Raw genomic sequence first — 15387 nt, 5'->3', positions numbered from 1 at the left:
GTTCATTGTGTTCAGGTAAGTAATTAATTTTAGGTGTTGTAACAGTTTCTGATCAAATTCAGCTACAATTTTGGGTGAAATTTTAGGAAAGAACATTGGGCTGAAGTGGAGTTCCTTCTAATACCTAGTTTGTCTTCTCATTTACTTCAAAATACACTTTTTTTTTTTTTTAATAGTGTATTCCCTTTTGGCCTGAAAATGATGCCAACAAACTGCTTGTTAGAGTTGAAAATTCAAATCTCCCACCAAGGAAGATAAATTTTGATAAGCAAGAAAACTGTCTTTTACTGCATTTAGACAACAAGGTAAATGGTTACCTCCTGAAAATTACATAAAGGCATGTCCCACTTCCATTCTACAATGTTTTCTACTCAGTGAAGTTTTACGAAGTTTAGCTTGGGAAAAATTGTGTGTGTGTGTGTGTGTGTGTGCAGGTACATGAAGATATATGTAGATGTCTCATTATAAGTTCTCTGAGAAATGAACTACTGAAGTTAAAAGATTTTGTCAGCATAGCTAAGACTGAGACGTATTTACATTAGTTGTAAAATGACACTGCTACTTTGAAAAGTAACTTTGATGCAACTAAATTTACATTTAGTTTCATCTCGCACCAGTTTAAAATATTTGATATTTACTAGTAGAATATTTTGGAGATATTATTTCATATGAGTGGTTCAAGGAAGATTGTGCTACTACTAGCCTGAATTTTGGGATTGTAGAAATTCTCCACCGTTTTAGTTACTGAATGCATTGCTTGTTTTCTAATAATGCTATGGTTAGGAATATATATAATAGATATGTTAAAACATATTGTTTGTTTTATTGGGTGATAGTTTCATCTTATGCAAGTTTTTAGAAATATTTAAATTATATTTGCTTTGTTAGAAAATAATTCTGCTGTTACTTACTATGTAATTTTTTACATCTGATAGCTTGGAGGGATTACAGTGGATGTCAACTTGACTGAACATTCTACAGTGATTACCTTTTCTGATTACCATGATGGTGCAGCACCATTTCTGTTAATAAACCATACTGAAGAAGAAATTATTGAGTATGGACAAAGGTGTGTAAGACAGGTTTTTTTTTTTTACTGTGCATGCCTACAAGCAGTTGTGCTGCTTGTTATTTAATGCATTATAACCATGTCTGCTAACTAGTAAATAAGTTGCAGTTTGATTTTTGTGGTGATAATAGTTCAGGCTAGATTGTTATTATGCATGTGTATGTTATATACGTATGGAACTGTTTTAGTGTTGCACTTTAAGCCCTCTTAGCCTTCCATTACAAGCTTTTAGGTCAGTTGTGTACATTTACTAAATTACATGCGGAATTAAAATAGGCATGTCAACATTCTTTGCTCAATAATGGAGGAAATAAATGAGTGCTATGCGGAGAAGCATTTAGCTGATGGATTGTAAAGCACTTTCATCTTCCTACACAGGAACATGCTTTTTTAGTTATAAAAGCAGTCTATGAAAGTTTAGATGGACTTCTGCGTCTAGAATTCTCTTTTCATTTCAACTACCTAAGCTAGAATAATGGAGGAGAAAGCCTATTTCTTAGAAATTGAATATCTATTCTTGTTAGAGTACCGAAAATTTTTCTGTTTTATAAATTGAACATAAATATCAATAATTATGTAGCGCAAAGAACCTGGTTCTAGAAGTAATTAAGCTGTTTTGTGAGGTAAAGAGGCAATTGTCCCTCTTCTTAAGAATTTTATATCCTTGACCCTTGCATTTCCTCGGTCATGGCAAAGGATTTATTTAGCTGTTGCGCAAAGAACCTTGTTCTAGAAGTAATTAAGCTGTTTTGTGAGGTAAAGAGGCAATTGTCCCTCTTAAGAATATTATATCCTTGACCCTTGCATTTCCTCAATCATGGCAAAGGATTTATTTAGCTGTTCTGTAAACATGCATGAACCTACATCAGAGAATAACTAGTAGTTGAGCTGGAAATGTAGTTAGATTTCAAACTTGTCCTCTACTGGCAAGTTTGTGAAGATTTAGCAAAAATAATGAGCTAAAATGTTATAGAAAAGAAGAGAGAATAGACTGAAAAACAGGCAGTTATGTAAGAATTATTAAGCCAGATTGAGTATCTGCAATCACTAGAAATTTGTCTTGATTTCACTTAAACACTTGCTGTAATGTTGTTTGAAGTTAAGGAATGGTTTTTATCTGTAAAAATCAGTCATCTTATGGGATTTTGGGCCTCCCCAGGGTAATTTAATACATATATATGTAACTTCTGTTACATACATGACAATGGACAGGCTCCTGAAAGAGACCAGAAAGCTATGGAAAAAAAGTCTGCCTGTTTCAACTGTGTGTGAGGGGAACAGTATTTAAAATTGGTTTGCCTGAAGGTACTCATTGTATCCAGGTACAAAGAACTATTTTCCCTTCAGCAAATCATATAAAGGAAAGCTTTCCTAAACAAAAGATTCTGAACAATTTTGTTAGACAGCACAAGTCCTGAATTTTCAATCTCTGTCTACTTTTTCTATACTTAATCGTTTTCATTCAAGTGGGAAAGAAAATGATTTTTAAAAATCTAGTGGGCATACTTTAGTAAGTGTTAATATGTATTTTTGAAGTTTAGTGATTTTATTATTGTGCTGAGTATGGTTTTTTGTGTTGGTTTTTCTTTTTTTTTTTTTTTTTTGTTTAACCTGCTTGTTGTTGTTTCCAGTTTTCACCTTCATTACTTGAAAAGGTAAGTATTCTTGCTTTTTTCTTTTTTTCTTTTTGTTCTAGTTCCCTCAGTGAATTAGAAGGCTGTCTTCAGCCAAACAAGGCAGTGTTGTATACTTGGGCAGACCCAGCTGGCTCTAGAAAATTGACATGGAAATGTGGAAAAAGAACTGAGGAAATTACACCAAAAGAAGTACGTGTATCTACTTTTAATGCTGTTTACTCTTCTGTATACGCTTTTTTTTTTTTTTTGCTACTGCATCATTAACAAATCTACGCATTATTCTGACACAAGTGCTGTGCAGAGGAGACTCAGATCACAGTAAAGACGAATGTTCCATAGCTTCATATTCAAGAGCCAGGAATATTAGTTTTCATAGTGATGCTTCTGTTGGTTGTACCTGTATGCATGTTTTTGTTATTCACACATAGTACTTCCTGGAAAAGGAGGAACTATGACTTCCTTGAGGTTTTTATATTCAAGATTAGAATAATAGCTAACTTCGCATAATGATGTAATGTTTTGTCAGCCTTTGCAGTACTGGTAAGATTTTTCATCTTCAGAACCAGAACTTTATCTTGTCGTAGACCTAATTAAATTCTGGGATAGTTGATGTGGGAGTAATCTCATTTCTTTGAATCAAGACTTGTTTTGCCTATCACATTTCATCTCCTACTGCATTTTAGTATACTAGGAATAGATCAATAAATTAAAAAAAAAAAAAGAGTTGCTTTAGATGTGCATGTGAAATGCACTGACTTGTACAACTATGACTTAGTGATCTTAGAATCATTAACTACTGAAGGTAATACACTTCCGTTATAACTGCTAAATAATGATATTCCTTGATGAGGTCCTACTTCAAAAGGGAACTTGAAGATATTTTTTTCATGTTAATTACAGAATCACAGAATTGCCAGGGTTGGAAGGGACCTCAAGGATCATGAATCTCCAACCCCCCTGCCACATGCAGGGCCACCAACCTCCCCACCTAATGCTGGACCAGGCTGCCCAGGGCCCCATCTAATCTGGCCTTGAACACCTCCAGGGACGGGGCATCCACAACCTCTCTGGGCAGCCTGTTCCAGTACCTCACCACTCTCTCTGTAAAGAATTTCCCCCTGACGTCCAACCTAAATCTCCCTTCCCTCAACTTAAAACCATTTCCCCTTGTCCTGCAGTTATCCCCTTTCAAAGAGTTGATTCCCCTCTCCTCTGTAGGCTCCCTTTAGGTACTAAAATACTGCAACGAGGTCACCCCGCAGCCTTCTTTTCTCCAGGCTGAACAAGCCCAGCTCCCTTAGCCTGTCGTCATAGGGGAGGTGCTCCAGTCCCGTGATCATCTTTGTGGCCCTCCTCTGGACCCTCTCCAACAGCTCCGTGTCTTTTTTTGTACTGGGGGCTCCACAGTTGGATGCAGTACTCCAGATAATCACTTTCTTAGTAAGATTTTAATTCTTTAACTAAAGAAAAGGTAAATGAAGTGTTTCAGATGTTTTGGGGTTTTCTCCTTTGTGTTCATAAAGTCATAGAATGATGTATGTTCAAAAGGATCTTACTCACACATTTAACCCTGACACTCAATAGGTCAGCCTGACTGAGGCTCCATCCAATCTGGCATGGGGTTGTCACCAAAGGGCAGGACCTTGCACTTGGTCTTGTTGAAGCTCATACAGTTGGCCTTAACCTATTGTTCTACTCTGTCCAGATCCTTCCATAGGGCTCAAGTCTAGGTACACTGTATTCACAGCCTTTCCTTCATCCACTAGGCAGGCTGTCTGGTCGTAGGAGATGAGATTGGTTGAGCAGGACCTGCCTTTCATGAACCTACGCTGACTAGGCCTGATCCGTTGTTTGTTCCATACATACTGTGAGATTGCATTCAAGATCATCTTATCTGTCCCATAACTTTCACTAATACTGAGGTTAGGATGACAGGCCTGTAGTTGCCTGGATCCTCCTTGCAACCCTTCTTGTAGTTGGGTGCACCTCCAGTTGTCTAGGTCCTCCCTAGTACTTCTGAACCTCCTAGAAGTGCTGATAAATGACAGAAAGTGGCTTGCTGAGTACTTCCACCAGCTCCAGTAGTACCCTCAGGTGGATCCCATCTGGTCCCGTGGACTTATGAGAGTCCAGGTGGTTTAACAGGTCACTAATCGGTTCCTTCTGAATTGTTGGGGATTTATTCTGCTCCCCATGCTGGTCTTCCAGCTCAGCTTGTGAAGTTTACTCAGAATGACTGGTTTGACTATTAAAGATGGAAAGAAAGAAGGGATTGAGAGTCTCCATTTTTTTTCTCATCCTCAGTGGTAATGTTCCCTGCATCATCCAATGAAATATTTTGTAAAAACACTTTTTGTCTTTAACAGTAGTGGCCAGATGAAATTCTCCTTGGGCTTTTGTTTTTCTCATTTTCACACTGTACCCTAGCAACATCCTTACAGTCTTCCCAACTTGCCAGTCCTTCCTTCCAAAATTCATAAACTCTCTTAATTTTCCCTGGAGTCTCAGCAAAAGTTCTTTGGTTGTCCAGGCTTGTCCCAGTGGCTCATCTTATAGCACCGGGGGCATCAGTGCGCATTTAAAATTTCCTTCCTGATGAATGACCAGCCTTCCTGGACCCCTTTGTCCTTCAAGACTCAGTCCCTAGACATTCTCTGAACAAAAGCCTGCCCCCTGAAAGTCCAAGGTGGCAGTTCTGTTGACCTCCCTTTCTTGCTTCACCAGAAGCAGAGAAGTCGATCATTTTGTGGTCACTTTGCCCACCAGCACAGCTCTTCCATCCAACCTGTATCTTCCCTCTTTTAGTTCAAACCCACTTCCTATCAATATCATACGATGTAAAAAGTCAGTTTCCTGCCTGCTTATAAGCTCCCTTCGACTGCTGGAAAAACATAATGAGGCCTTCCTGAAGTCTTCCCTTCAGGATGAACAAGCCCATCTCTCTCAGCCTTTCTTTGTAGAAGAAATGCTCCAGCCTTCTGATCATCATTGTGACCCTCGTCTGGATCTATACCAACAGCTCCATGTCTGTCTTGTGCTGGGAACCACGGATCTGGATGTAACACTACAAGTGGGGCCTCATCTGGGCAAAGTGGATGGACAATCACCTTATTTACTTTGTTGGCCACCCCTCCACCCCCACACGACCCAGAATGCAGTTGGCCCTCTGGGCTGCAAGCATACACTGTTGGCTCATGTTGAGTTTTGCGGTCTACCACAATCCCCAAGTCCTTCTCCACAGAGCTGCTCTGTTTTCTAAATCTTTTCTGCAGTAAAGAACCAAGTTAACTTTTTTTGGCTGTTTGTGAAGGACCTGGTAGACACCTGGAGGTGCCTGATATCTGGCTGAGAGGATAATTTCCCTTTGTGATGACTTTGCCATAGTAAAAACTGAGACAATGTATGTTGAAGTTGTATTTTATTAAATCTGTGAATAAAGTACAGAACACATTTATGTAGTTTCAGAAGTAGGGAAGTATTTTAAAATGGTTGCGGTTATTGCCATAAAAATGTAATTCCTCAATGTCTATGTAAATACTGTTTGTATATATATATTTACATATTTTCTAGATGTGCATCAGACAAAATTGAGGTATTTTTCAGGTCCTGCTTTTATAATCTTAGTGGATTTCAGTGGATAAGACAATGCTAGGTATTTTTGCCTTTTAGTTATCTTCTGTTGGGGAAGGAACAATAACTGTTGTTTTGTCCGTAGTTGATATTAGCATAAATAAAAATTCCTCATGTAGTAAGAGAATTTCAAAGACAAGGTTCAAACAGTAACAACTCTGTTTGCCAGAATGCATGTGAGAAAGAGACTACAATATAACTTTCTAATTAAAAACTTTATTTTCCTGTACCTTTTAAAATGGTCTCCCATATTTGTTCATATTCTCATTCTTAAGGCTTACATTTGCTTATTGGTGAATAGAGTTGTAAAAACCTTTCTTCTCTTGTTTGCAGGACAAAATAGATGTACTCAGCCTGGACTGTAGAAAGGTGGTCTATTTAGTGTCATTTTTTGAAGGTCTGCAGCGTATTGTCCTAATCACTGAAGATAAGAATGTGTTTAAATTGGTTTATGAAAGTGTACAGGCAGAACTAGCAGAACAAGAAATTATTCTGTCTTTACAAGATGTTGGAATTTCATTGGTTAATAATTACACAAGGCAGGAGGTGTCATACATAGGAATTACAAGGTAATGTAAAAAAAAAAAAACAAAAAACAAAAAACATAAAGCAATACCTGCAACAAATTACAACATGTAACTTTTCAAGTATTTCCCTCTCTCTCTTCATTTTCTTCCCTTCCTCTGGAATGAAGGAATCTGCCTGAGAGTATTTAGAACTGAATTCTTACATTTTCTTGTTGTAATGAGAAGTGCTTTCACTATGTTTTATATTAGTGCATATACTTTCTCTGTGTGTATGTTTCTGCAGCATGTGAGTGTGACTATGTAACAAAATTCCTCATACGTTGTATTGCCTGTCTGTGTATTTTGTGGCGCACTAACTGGGTTTTAAGAAGTAATACATGAAAGGAGTTGTTTCAGTGAATTTTTCTGCTACAGAAACATGTTGCTGATTCTTTTTTCCTTTCTTTGTTTCTCTCTTAATTCTTTGTACTGCAATGCAAAACAAGCTGAAAGTTGAAGTACATGTATACCTCACATAATCTCCTTTGCCATTCCCAAGATTGATGATTAGTATTTTCTTCACTTGAGAAACTGAGCTCAGAAGACTATCTAGACAGTGGAAATAACCACTTTAAAAGTGACAGCTAAATGTCCAGATTCAAAGTAGATATTTCACCGAATCAGTGTTTTTAGGAACGAGTCATTTGTAGTCAGGAATCTAGCAGTGATTACAGATTGGTATTATTTTGTTGTTGGTATCAAACTTCTGAAAGCAGTTCCTGAAGATAAAAGATAAATCCTTGGAGAAAAATACACACATGTACACATGCACAAAAAACCACTGTTACTGGAATTTTACCATTTGTAAATGTCTTGCAAAAAGACTGCAGTAGACAGTCTGTATCTAATTTGTAGAAACATTTGGAAAAAGAATGAGAAAACAAACTTAACAACAACAACAACAAACAACCTAGTGAACAAATCAGCTACTTCAGTTATTTTGCCCTTTTCTTTAAGATCACCTTTACTTCAAGATCATTCTGTTACTGGTGTGTGTGAACACAAATGTAGCTAAAACAAACTGGACTGTAAGGAGCTGCGTCTGATCAGCTGTGCATATATGAACTGTAGTAACTTGTGGAAAGAAAAAATATCTTCCACTTGGCTGATAGTTCTCACTTTGTGTCCTATATCATGTACTGTATTGGACTGTAAGATGAAATCAGATGTAAGAACTTCTCATAGAAGCAGTATAACTAAGCAGAAAAGCAGGAAATACCCTGGCACCATTTAAAGTTAATAAATGATGATGTTTCATTAATAATAAAAATAAGAAAGAATTAAAAAAAAAAAAAAAAAAAAAAAAAAACCACCTGATTTTTGTATACCACTAAAAGAAAAGCATATACACACGCACAAACAATAATAACGAGAATGAAAAACCCTAAAGGATCAAATCAGTAAAGGTAATGTACAAACTGAAATGTACTCTAGTGATTTATTGAGTAAAATATCAAAAATAAATGACACTTTATCAGACACTTCCTGTTGACTTGAAAAACTCTCAAATTCTAGTAAATTCAGCTGTGTCAAGAGGTACAGAGGAGTATGTGTGGAATCCTGCATTGAGTTGGTATGATTTTGAATGTCAGCACTATTGAAACTCGGTCTTCTTGACAAGGTTTTCTTACATATGAAACCTCATTAAAGATAACTTTCTGTTAACTTTTCTTCAGTTACATCAGAAACAGTAACTTCCACTTACAATCAAGAATGCAGTGGGTGATTTATTTTTATTTACCACACTAGTGCTTTATGGTGTTTTTCCTCATTACATAGTAATTACCTATTAAAAACCGTAATTAGATACACAAATCTTGTGTTGAACTAGCTATTTTCTCTTGGTCTTTTCTTTGTTTTTCAAAGTTCTGACGTGGTCTGGGAGACGAAACCCAAGAAGAAGTCTAGATGGAAACCATTGAGTGTTAAGCAAACAGATAAGTTAGAACAAGAATTCAAAGAATACAGTGAGCTAACTCCATCAGAAAATAAGACTGTTGAATTGGAACCAAACGTTTTGGTAATACTAATCATTCTATAAATTTATTTCTTATGGGTGTATACAGGAAAAGATTTATTATTTTGTAATCTCTGAAAACCAACAAAAATTAGGAGATGATTAGTTTACACAGTCCATTTAAAATTCCATCTCTATATTTCTACCTAGAAAAAAAAATTCATTGCAGTCTAGGAAAAAAAAAATCCATAAATATTTTGAAGCTTGCTTTGGGCCTGATTTTGTTAGCCTCTAATTCTGAAATTGAATTATAATGTTTTTACAGATCATGGGACTAAATACGCACAAAGCTACGTTATCTCTTATATCAAGAGAAAGGAAGGATGTTTGTTTGAGATTGGGAGATTGTTTTAACAGAAAGTCTTGTATTTTATCTGACTGTGATATCTCAGTCACACAAAATTCAGCAGTGCCATGCAACCACATAAATATACATATATATATATATATATATATATTCCTGAAATAATTAAGAGAAGTAACAGCATGTTATGCTCTGCTTGCAGCTGTTCTTGTCTTTAAATTAATTCCACATACTCATTAGAACTGTGTAGTAGTTAAATGAATGCAGTAAAGGAAATTGCTCAGCTTGCATCTTGGTCATAGACCTCTGGAAAACCGTGTACAAAAAAGCTAAACATTTTCTTGATAATGAAATGTACAGATTCCTTGTGTTATTTTGCTTCTGTTGAAATTTAAGTTAGACAGAAATTTTACCATTAAGCTTTCATTTAAACGTTAACAAAAATTGTTAATTTGAAGTCTAAAAAGCCCTCTTTTATATCATGTAGAATAACAACTTTTTCTTAATATTTGCAATAGGTGTGTTTAACTCCTAGTGGAAATGACATGAAGATTCAACAACCCAATGAGATTCCTATCAGAAGGAATTACTTGCCAGCTTTGAAAGTGGAATACAGTTCGTCAGCACATCAGAAATCTTTCAGAATTCAAATTTACAGGATACAAGTAAGTTTTTTATGTAAAGTTGGATACATTTTCAGAATTGTCTGGATTTTTCATTTGTTTGAGTGCTTCTCAGCCTTTGAAACAAAGTACTGCTTATATGCTTCTGGAAAAAAATCACCCATGACTTGAGGAGAAGCAGTTGCTGTTCATCTTCTGTGCTTTTTGTGTGTGTGTGTCTTCTATTTATATTAAACTCAAAATTAGGTATGATTGGCTATTTTCAGCAAGGTATATGTTCAATTTTTTATAAGCAAATCCTTTGCAACATTGTTTGGGGGCTGCTTATGAACACCAACTAGCAGAACCTTTTCTAGCTTTTCTAGATTATTTGGCTTGGTAGTTTCATTTGGAAAGTAGAAGTGTTTTGAACTATTGTGGTGGCTTCTTCTCCTGCTTTTGAATTGGTGGTTCATAATTCTCGTGTTTGTCCTACTTGTGAAATATTTCACAACTGAAAAGTTAATGTGCTGCACCTTGTCCTGTCCTTACCCCTATTAGATTCAAAACCAGATTCCTGGAGCCATATTTCCCTTTGTGTTCTATCCTATTAAACCTCCAAAGTCCGTCGCCTTGGATTCAGGTTTGTTGTTCTAGTTTAACATAGTCTTTACTTATGCTAACTTACTTTTAATAAATTGAACCATGCCACTTTTACCATCTGAAGACTGTGTATGATTACTGACTATAAAGAACCCAGATACTAATGTTACAGATCAGAAAGCAATTTTCTCTGCAAAGAGAATACAGATAAAGCCATCTAAAGTTAAAAATCACAATAATAACATGAACTTATTTCATCCCTTAATATAATACCTTTTAAAAGTACCAGCTTCTGACACACTAATACAGTGTTCTTGGAGATCATAAGGTGCAAGTTAAACCTGTGTTGAGCTTTCAGAAGTTGCGTTGAGACCAAGTCTAACTATCTTTTATCTCTTGAAAGAAGAAAACTTCAAACTGTTGCTAGGCCTGATGATAGTCGATCTATTACACTTTCTGTATTACTCAAATTTGGATTTTTTTAGGGGACCGTGAGTTTTCATAAGACTCACTTTTTGTCTCAATTTACACAATTTTTCCCTATGGCCCAAAATAAACTGTTCATAGTAATCAAACTTTTTAAAAAGCTTATTTTTTTATTTGCTGGTAGGCAGTATTTGAGCCAGTGACCTAATTGACTTATCAAAAATAACGAGAAAAGAAACATAAATCAGTGATAGACTAATCTCAAAAGCACTAAGTGAAGCACCATATACCAGCTCCTTAGTAAATTGTGCTTTCTATGTTTAATTAGTAGCATTCCATTTTTTCCATTGTATGGAGCATAGACCTCCAATTCTGTATACTGTGTGCTGAAATACAGTCTTCCATTCACTCACTTAGGGCAAAGTCATCTGGAACATCAGAGTAATGACAGGAGAGATTCTGAGTTGATACAGCAATAATTACCTGCAAATTTGTTCACAAAGCTACAGAAATATCAGTTATTTATCCTAAATAAAGTCAACTTTAAGCTAGAGTTCACAATTATGAGGACTTTTTTAATTTACATTTTTGTGTCATTGTTTGAAAAATTTATTCCATGGCTAGGGAATTTATTCCCTAAAAGAAATTAATTCCATGGCTAGCATTTATTTGCTTTTAAATGAAAATGATACATTTTTGGAGATAAGTGAAATAGAATTTTGATATTCCATTTCATCCTTCTCTTCCTATGAGTTTCTGTTCCTGACCTTTTCCATAATTTTGCTTCCCAGTCACATCCATTATATAATCCTATCCATAGGATTGGAAACATCTGGAACATATATGACATTTTCATGTTAAAAATGGCAAGCTATGTCTATCACATAAAGATCTGTGCTTATCTCTTTTTATTTTACAACTCCATAGCTCCAAAACCATTTACTGATGTCAGTATTGTTATGAGAACTGCAGGACATTCACAAATATCTCATATTAAGTAAGTATTTTTACATGTTCCATCTCTGTGCCATTTATAATGTCTAATCAAGCTTTAAAAGTTAAAATCAATATAGGGTTAAGGTAATTTTACCCCAGGCAATCTTAACTAGATAAGAGCACCTAGGATAGCTGAAAACTCTGCCCTTCTTATTTACTCACTTCAATGCAGAATAAACAAAGAATTTCAGTGATTCTTTTAAAGTAGATTTTTAATCTCTTTAGTAGTTTGGGGAAAAAACTGTCTATGCTATTAAATGTCACTACTTTGTTAAAATAATTCTGATTACAGAAAATGTATTTGTCTTACCCATCACAGGAAACATTTTATGTCTGATAACAAACCTGTCAAATAAAAAAGTGTCTTAATAAGTTATATAAGTACATGTTTCATTTGGTAGCTCACCTTACTTTTAATACTTTTAATAATACTTTTTTGCTTCATGTGTAGATACTTTAAGGTCCTGATTCAAGAGATGGATCTCAGATTAGACCTTGGCTTCCTGAATGCGCTGGTTGAATTTTTTACACAGACTGATGTACCGAATGTCCAACAGGTAGAATCCTGCTGTTCGCAGAGTAGATATAAAATTTGTAGTCATTTAACTTGCTTTTAAAAACAGAACCAAAGCAAGAAAGAAAACCACCACAACAACAGAACAACAACAACAAACACACAAAAAAAGTAAATGTGTTTATGGTAATGGTCAAGTCTTGTGCCTGGAACTAACATAAGGCTTTTTTTCCTGAGGCATAGAGTAAAATTTCCTTAATATTCATATTGCGTAAGGTACAAGAAAGATTTCTAATACTTTCTCAAAAGCCGTGGGAGTGGAAGATAGTTGAATCATTATACAGGGAAAATGCAAGGATTTTTATACATAGGAAGAGCAGAAATAAGATTTAATTGTATGAAGCTTAAGGTGGTTTGCTTGGGTAGTAATAAGAAAACTTGAGATAGCAACAGCAGAGTCATGATAGATTATGTTATTGTAAACGTTTTAAAGTAATATTACTTTTGAAAATGCATCCATAGCTGGAACTTTTCAAAAAGGATGTAGAATCTCTTCAGGAGGAACTGATGAGTGTGTCATCCATGGATACATCACAAATCAGCTTGTATGAATACTTTCACATCTCTCCAATTAAGGTATAACTTTTCATATTGCTATTTGTGCTTATGCTCTAATTAAAGGATTTTTTGTCTCCTGTAGAATAGTACATCCTGTAAAGTCAGAAAATGTTGAGGCAATCAGAAACAACATAAAAATGTTCTGAAATAATGATTTTACTGTTAACACTGATGTATTTGTGGCATACATTTATGAAACTCTTCATAAATATTAAAATATTAATTATTTCCTTTCTATTCACAAATTTCTTCATATGCAGTAATTCTTTTGCATTACTTATCTTTTCAAAATGCTATGGTTCTCATGTGCAGACAGTGTGCTGAGAAACAGCACCGTTTCTGGAAAAAAAAAAAATAAATTAGTGTGCAAAGGAAGATCAACATATATTTGAAATGAGCTATAGTTAAGCTTTGTTATGCCAAATTGGATATTGTATTATTTTCAGAGAATCCGGAGTGGGCATATAACCTCTTTTTGTCTGCAGAGGGCCCCATAGAGCCGTTTCAGCAAATTTTCTGAGTGTCTTCTCCGTTTTAAGAATGTCGCTTTCATTTCTGTGAAACGAATATTTTGATTAGTTCAGGTCTGCACTGTTTTTTGCTGTACACATTTCAGTTCTTATATGAGTAATTATTTGTCTTCCTGCTTGGCATCATGCTATGTTATCATTCTCTGTCCACTTCAGTGTTGTGTATTAGTTGTGAAAACAAAATGGTTTGAAAAATAGCCAATAAATTATAGCTAAAAGATTGTGGAGACCTCATCTGGAAACATGGCTAAGCAGTTTTGAGTTCTTGTTTTCTTAAAGGCAGTTCCAGCTATTGAGGCTGGATTTAAATTTCATTCATTTTTTTAATTGCCCTAAAGGATGTATGCATGGTCTGTGTTATGAAGTCTGAATTCAGCCAAAATTAGAAGTGCTGTACAAAATATGGTGTTTCTAATAAACACTCATGTTAATTCCCAAACTTTCTTTTTATTGTTTAGTTACACTTAAGCTTTTCACTCAGTACTGGTGGTGAAGATAGTAACAAAGAAGAAAGGAAGAAAGAACTGATACCACTTCAGTCCTTGAATCTCCTTCTGAAGAGCATAGGTGCCACCCTCACAGATGTGCAAGATGTTGTCTTTAAGTAGGTTCAAAATATCATTGTAATGACTACTTCTAAAGAACAATTCAATATTATAAATCAGTATTATATTTTATTTTGGCCTGAATTATATGGATTTTCTAAAAATCTTTCTTAATAGGTTGGCATTCTTTGAACTCAGCTATCACTTCTGTACTACACAGCAGCTCCAATCAGCAGTGACAAAGCATTATTCAAAACAGGTTGGAATAAGTAAATTTTAACATTCCAGTAAATTTATATTTTGAAAGTGTTTGTGTGCTTTGGTTCTATGAAAATCAATATCTAATTGCAGCCTTGTATGCTTGTAGGTTGGTTAAATATGTAAGAAACATAAAAACCTATTACTCATTAGTTAGATTCTCTTGCCTTTACCAAGGCAACTAAGTTATGTTACTAAATTGTGACTATAAATATGACTAAATTATAACTTACAATAAGAAAAGTAGTGTGCACAACAAAGCAACTCACAGAAATCAGCAGTGAAAGCAAACACAATGCAGCTCTGGTACACCTCACTGTTTTGCAGTCATAGTGAACAAAATTCTCTTAGCCTATGCACACAACCAAATTTTGTCCTGTAGCTGCACAGTATGAGTGAAGGTAATATACTTGCTTTGGAAAATCTCTATCTCAATTATTTGTGAAATACTTGCAAGCAGTAGAATTACTTGACTGATGTTAATATGTTTTGCTCACCGTACAGTCATTTTTAAAACATCTGTACCTACTTTTCCAAATGTTGAGTTCTTCATGTTAAATTCATCTTCTGTGTTTTTGAGTAAGCAATAATGCCTTAATGCTTTTAGTATATTTTCTGAAATATTTTTACTGAATGTCTATTTTTTTTAGGCTATTAAGCAGATGTATGTTCTTATTCTTGGTCTTGATGTCTTGGGCAATCCGTTTGGATTCATAAGAGGCTTATCTGAAGGAGTAGAAGCATTTTTCTATGAACCTTATCAGGTAAAAATCTCTTCAGGCTTTTTGTGAAATGTTGCAAAGACTGCTAGATATAAATTCTATCGAAAATTTGGGTATAGAAATAACTTTTGTGATTTTAATTTAGAAAATCTAAAAAGATTTAGAATTGAAAAAATCAAAGTGAAAGTATTAGGGAAAGATGCTGAAAAACTCAAGTGACATAAAAACACATTATTTCCCTTAATTCATAATTGACTGTTCCTTGCAGTACTTACCGTAGATTAATGCTGCATGAATGAACTTAATAAAGATCTAATTTACTCTCTGCTAAATATATATAAATTACAATA

At 34.9% G+C, this 15387-nt stretch overlaps 1 protein-coding gene across 3 annotated transcripts in view; it reads left to right on the top strand.

Moving 5' to 3' along the window:
- VPS13A (vacuolar protein sorting 13 homolog A) overlaps positions 1 to 15387 on the top strand; it is a 99351-nt gene that overhangs the window by 61665 nt on the left and 22299 nt on the right. For all 3 annotated transcript variants that reach the window (XM_031602382.2, XM_090132486.1, XM_090132485.1), the window contains 13 exons: positions 177 to 305; positions 936 to 1069; positions 2766 to 2895; positions 6670 to 6905; positions 8769 to 8922; positions 9742 to 9888; positions 10387 to 10468; positions 11782 to 11851; positions 12302 to 12407; positions 12887 to 13000; positions 13971 to 14116; positions 14235 to 14316; positions 14966 to 15079. In XM_031602382.2, coding sequence (XP_031458242.2) covers positions 177 to 305; positions 936 to 1069; positions 2766 to 2895; positions 6670 to 6905; positions 8769 to 8922; positions 9742 to 9888; positions 10387 to 10468; positions 11782 to 11851; positions 12302 to 12407; positions 12887 to 13000; positions 13971 to 14116; positions 14235 to 14316; positions 14966 to 15079 — 1644 coding nt within the window. The remainder of the gene's footprint in view (positions 1 to 176; positions 306 to 935; positions 1070 to 2765; positions 2896 to 6669; positions 6906 to 8768; positions 8923 to 9741; positions 9889 to 10386; positions 10469 to 11781; positions 11852 to 12301; positions 12408 to 12886; positions 13001 to 13970; positions 14117 to 14234; positions 14317 to 14965; positions 15080 to 15387) is intronic.

Source organism: Phasianus colchicus, chromosome Z, assembly GCF_987193195.1.
Source record: "Phasianus colchicus chromosome Z, bPhaCol1.hap1.1, whole genome shotgun sequence".
NCBI lineage: Eukaryota > Metazoa > Chordata > Aves > Galliformes > Phasianidae > Phasianus > Phasianus colchicus.
Note: the sequence above shows the minus strand (reverse complement) of the source record. Positions and strands in the feature narration are given on the sequence as shown.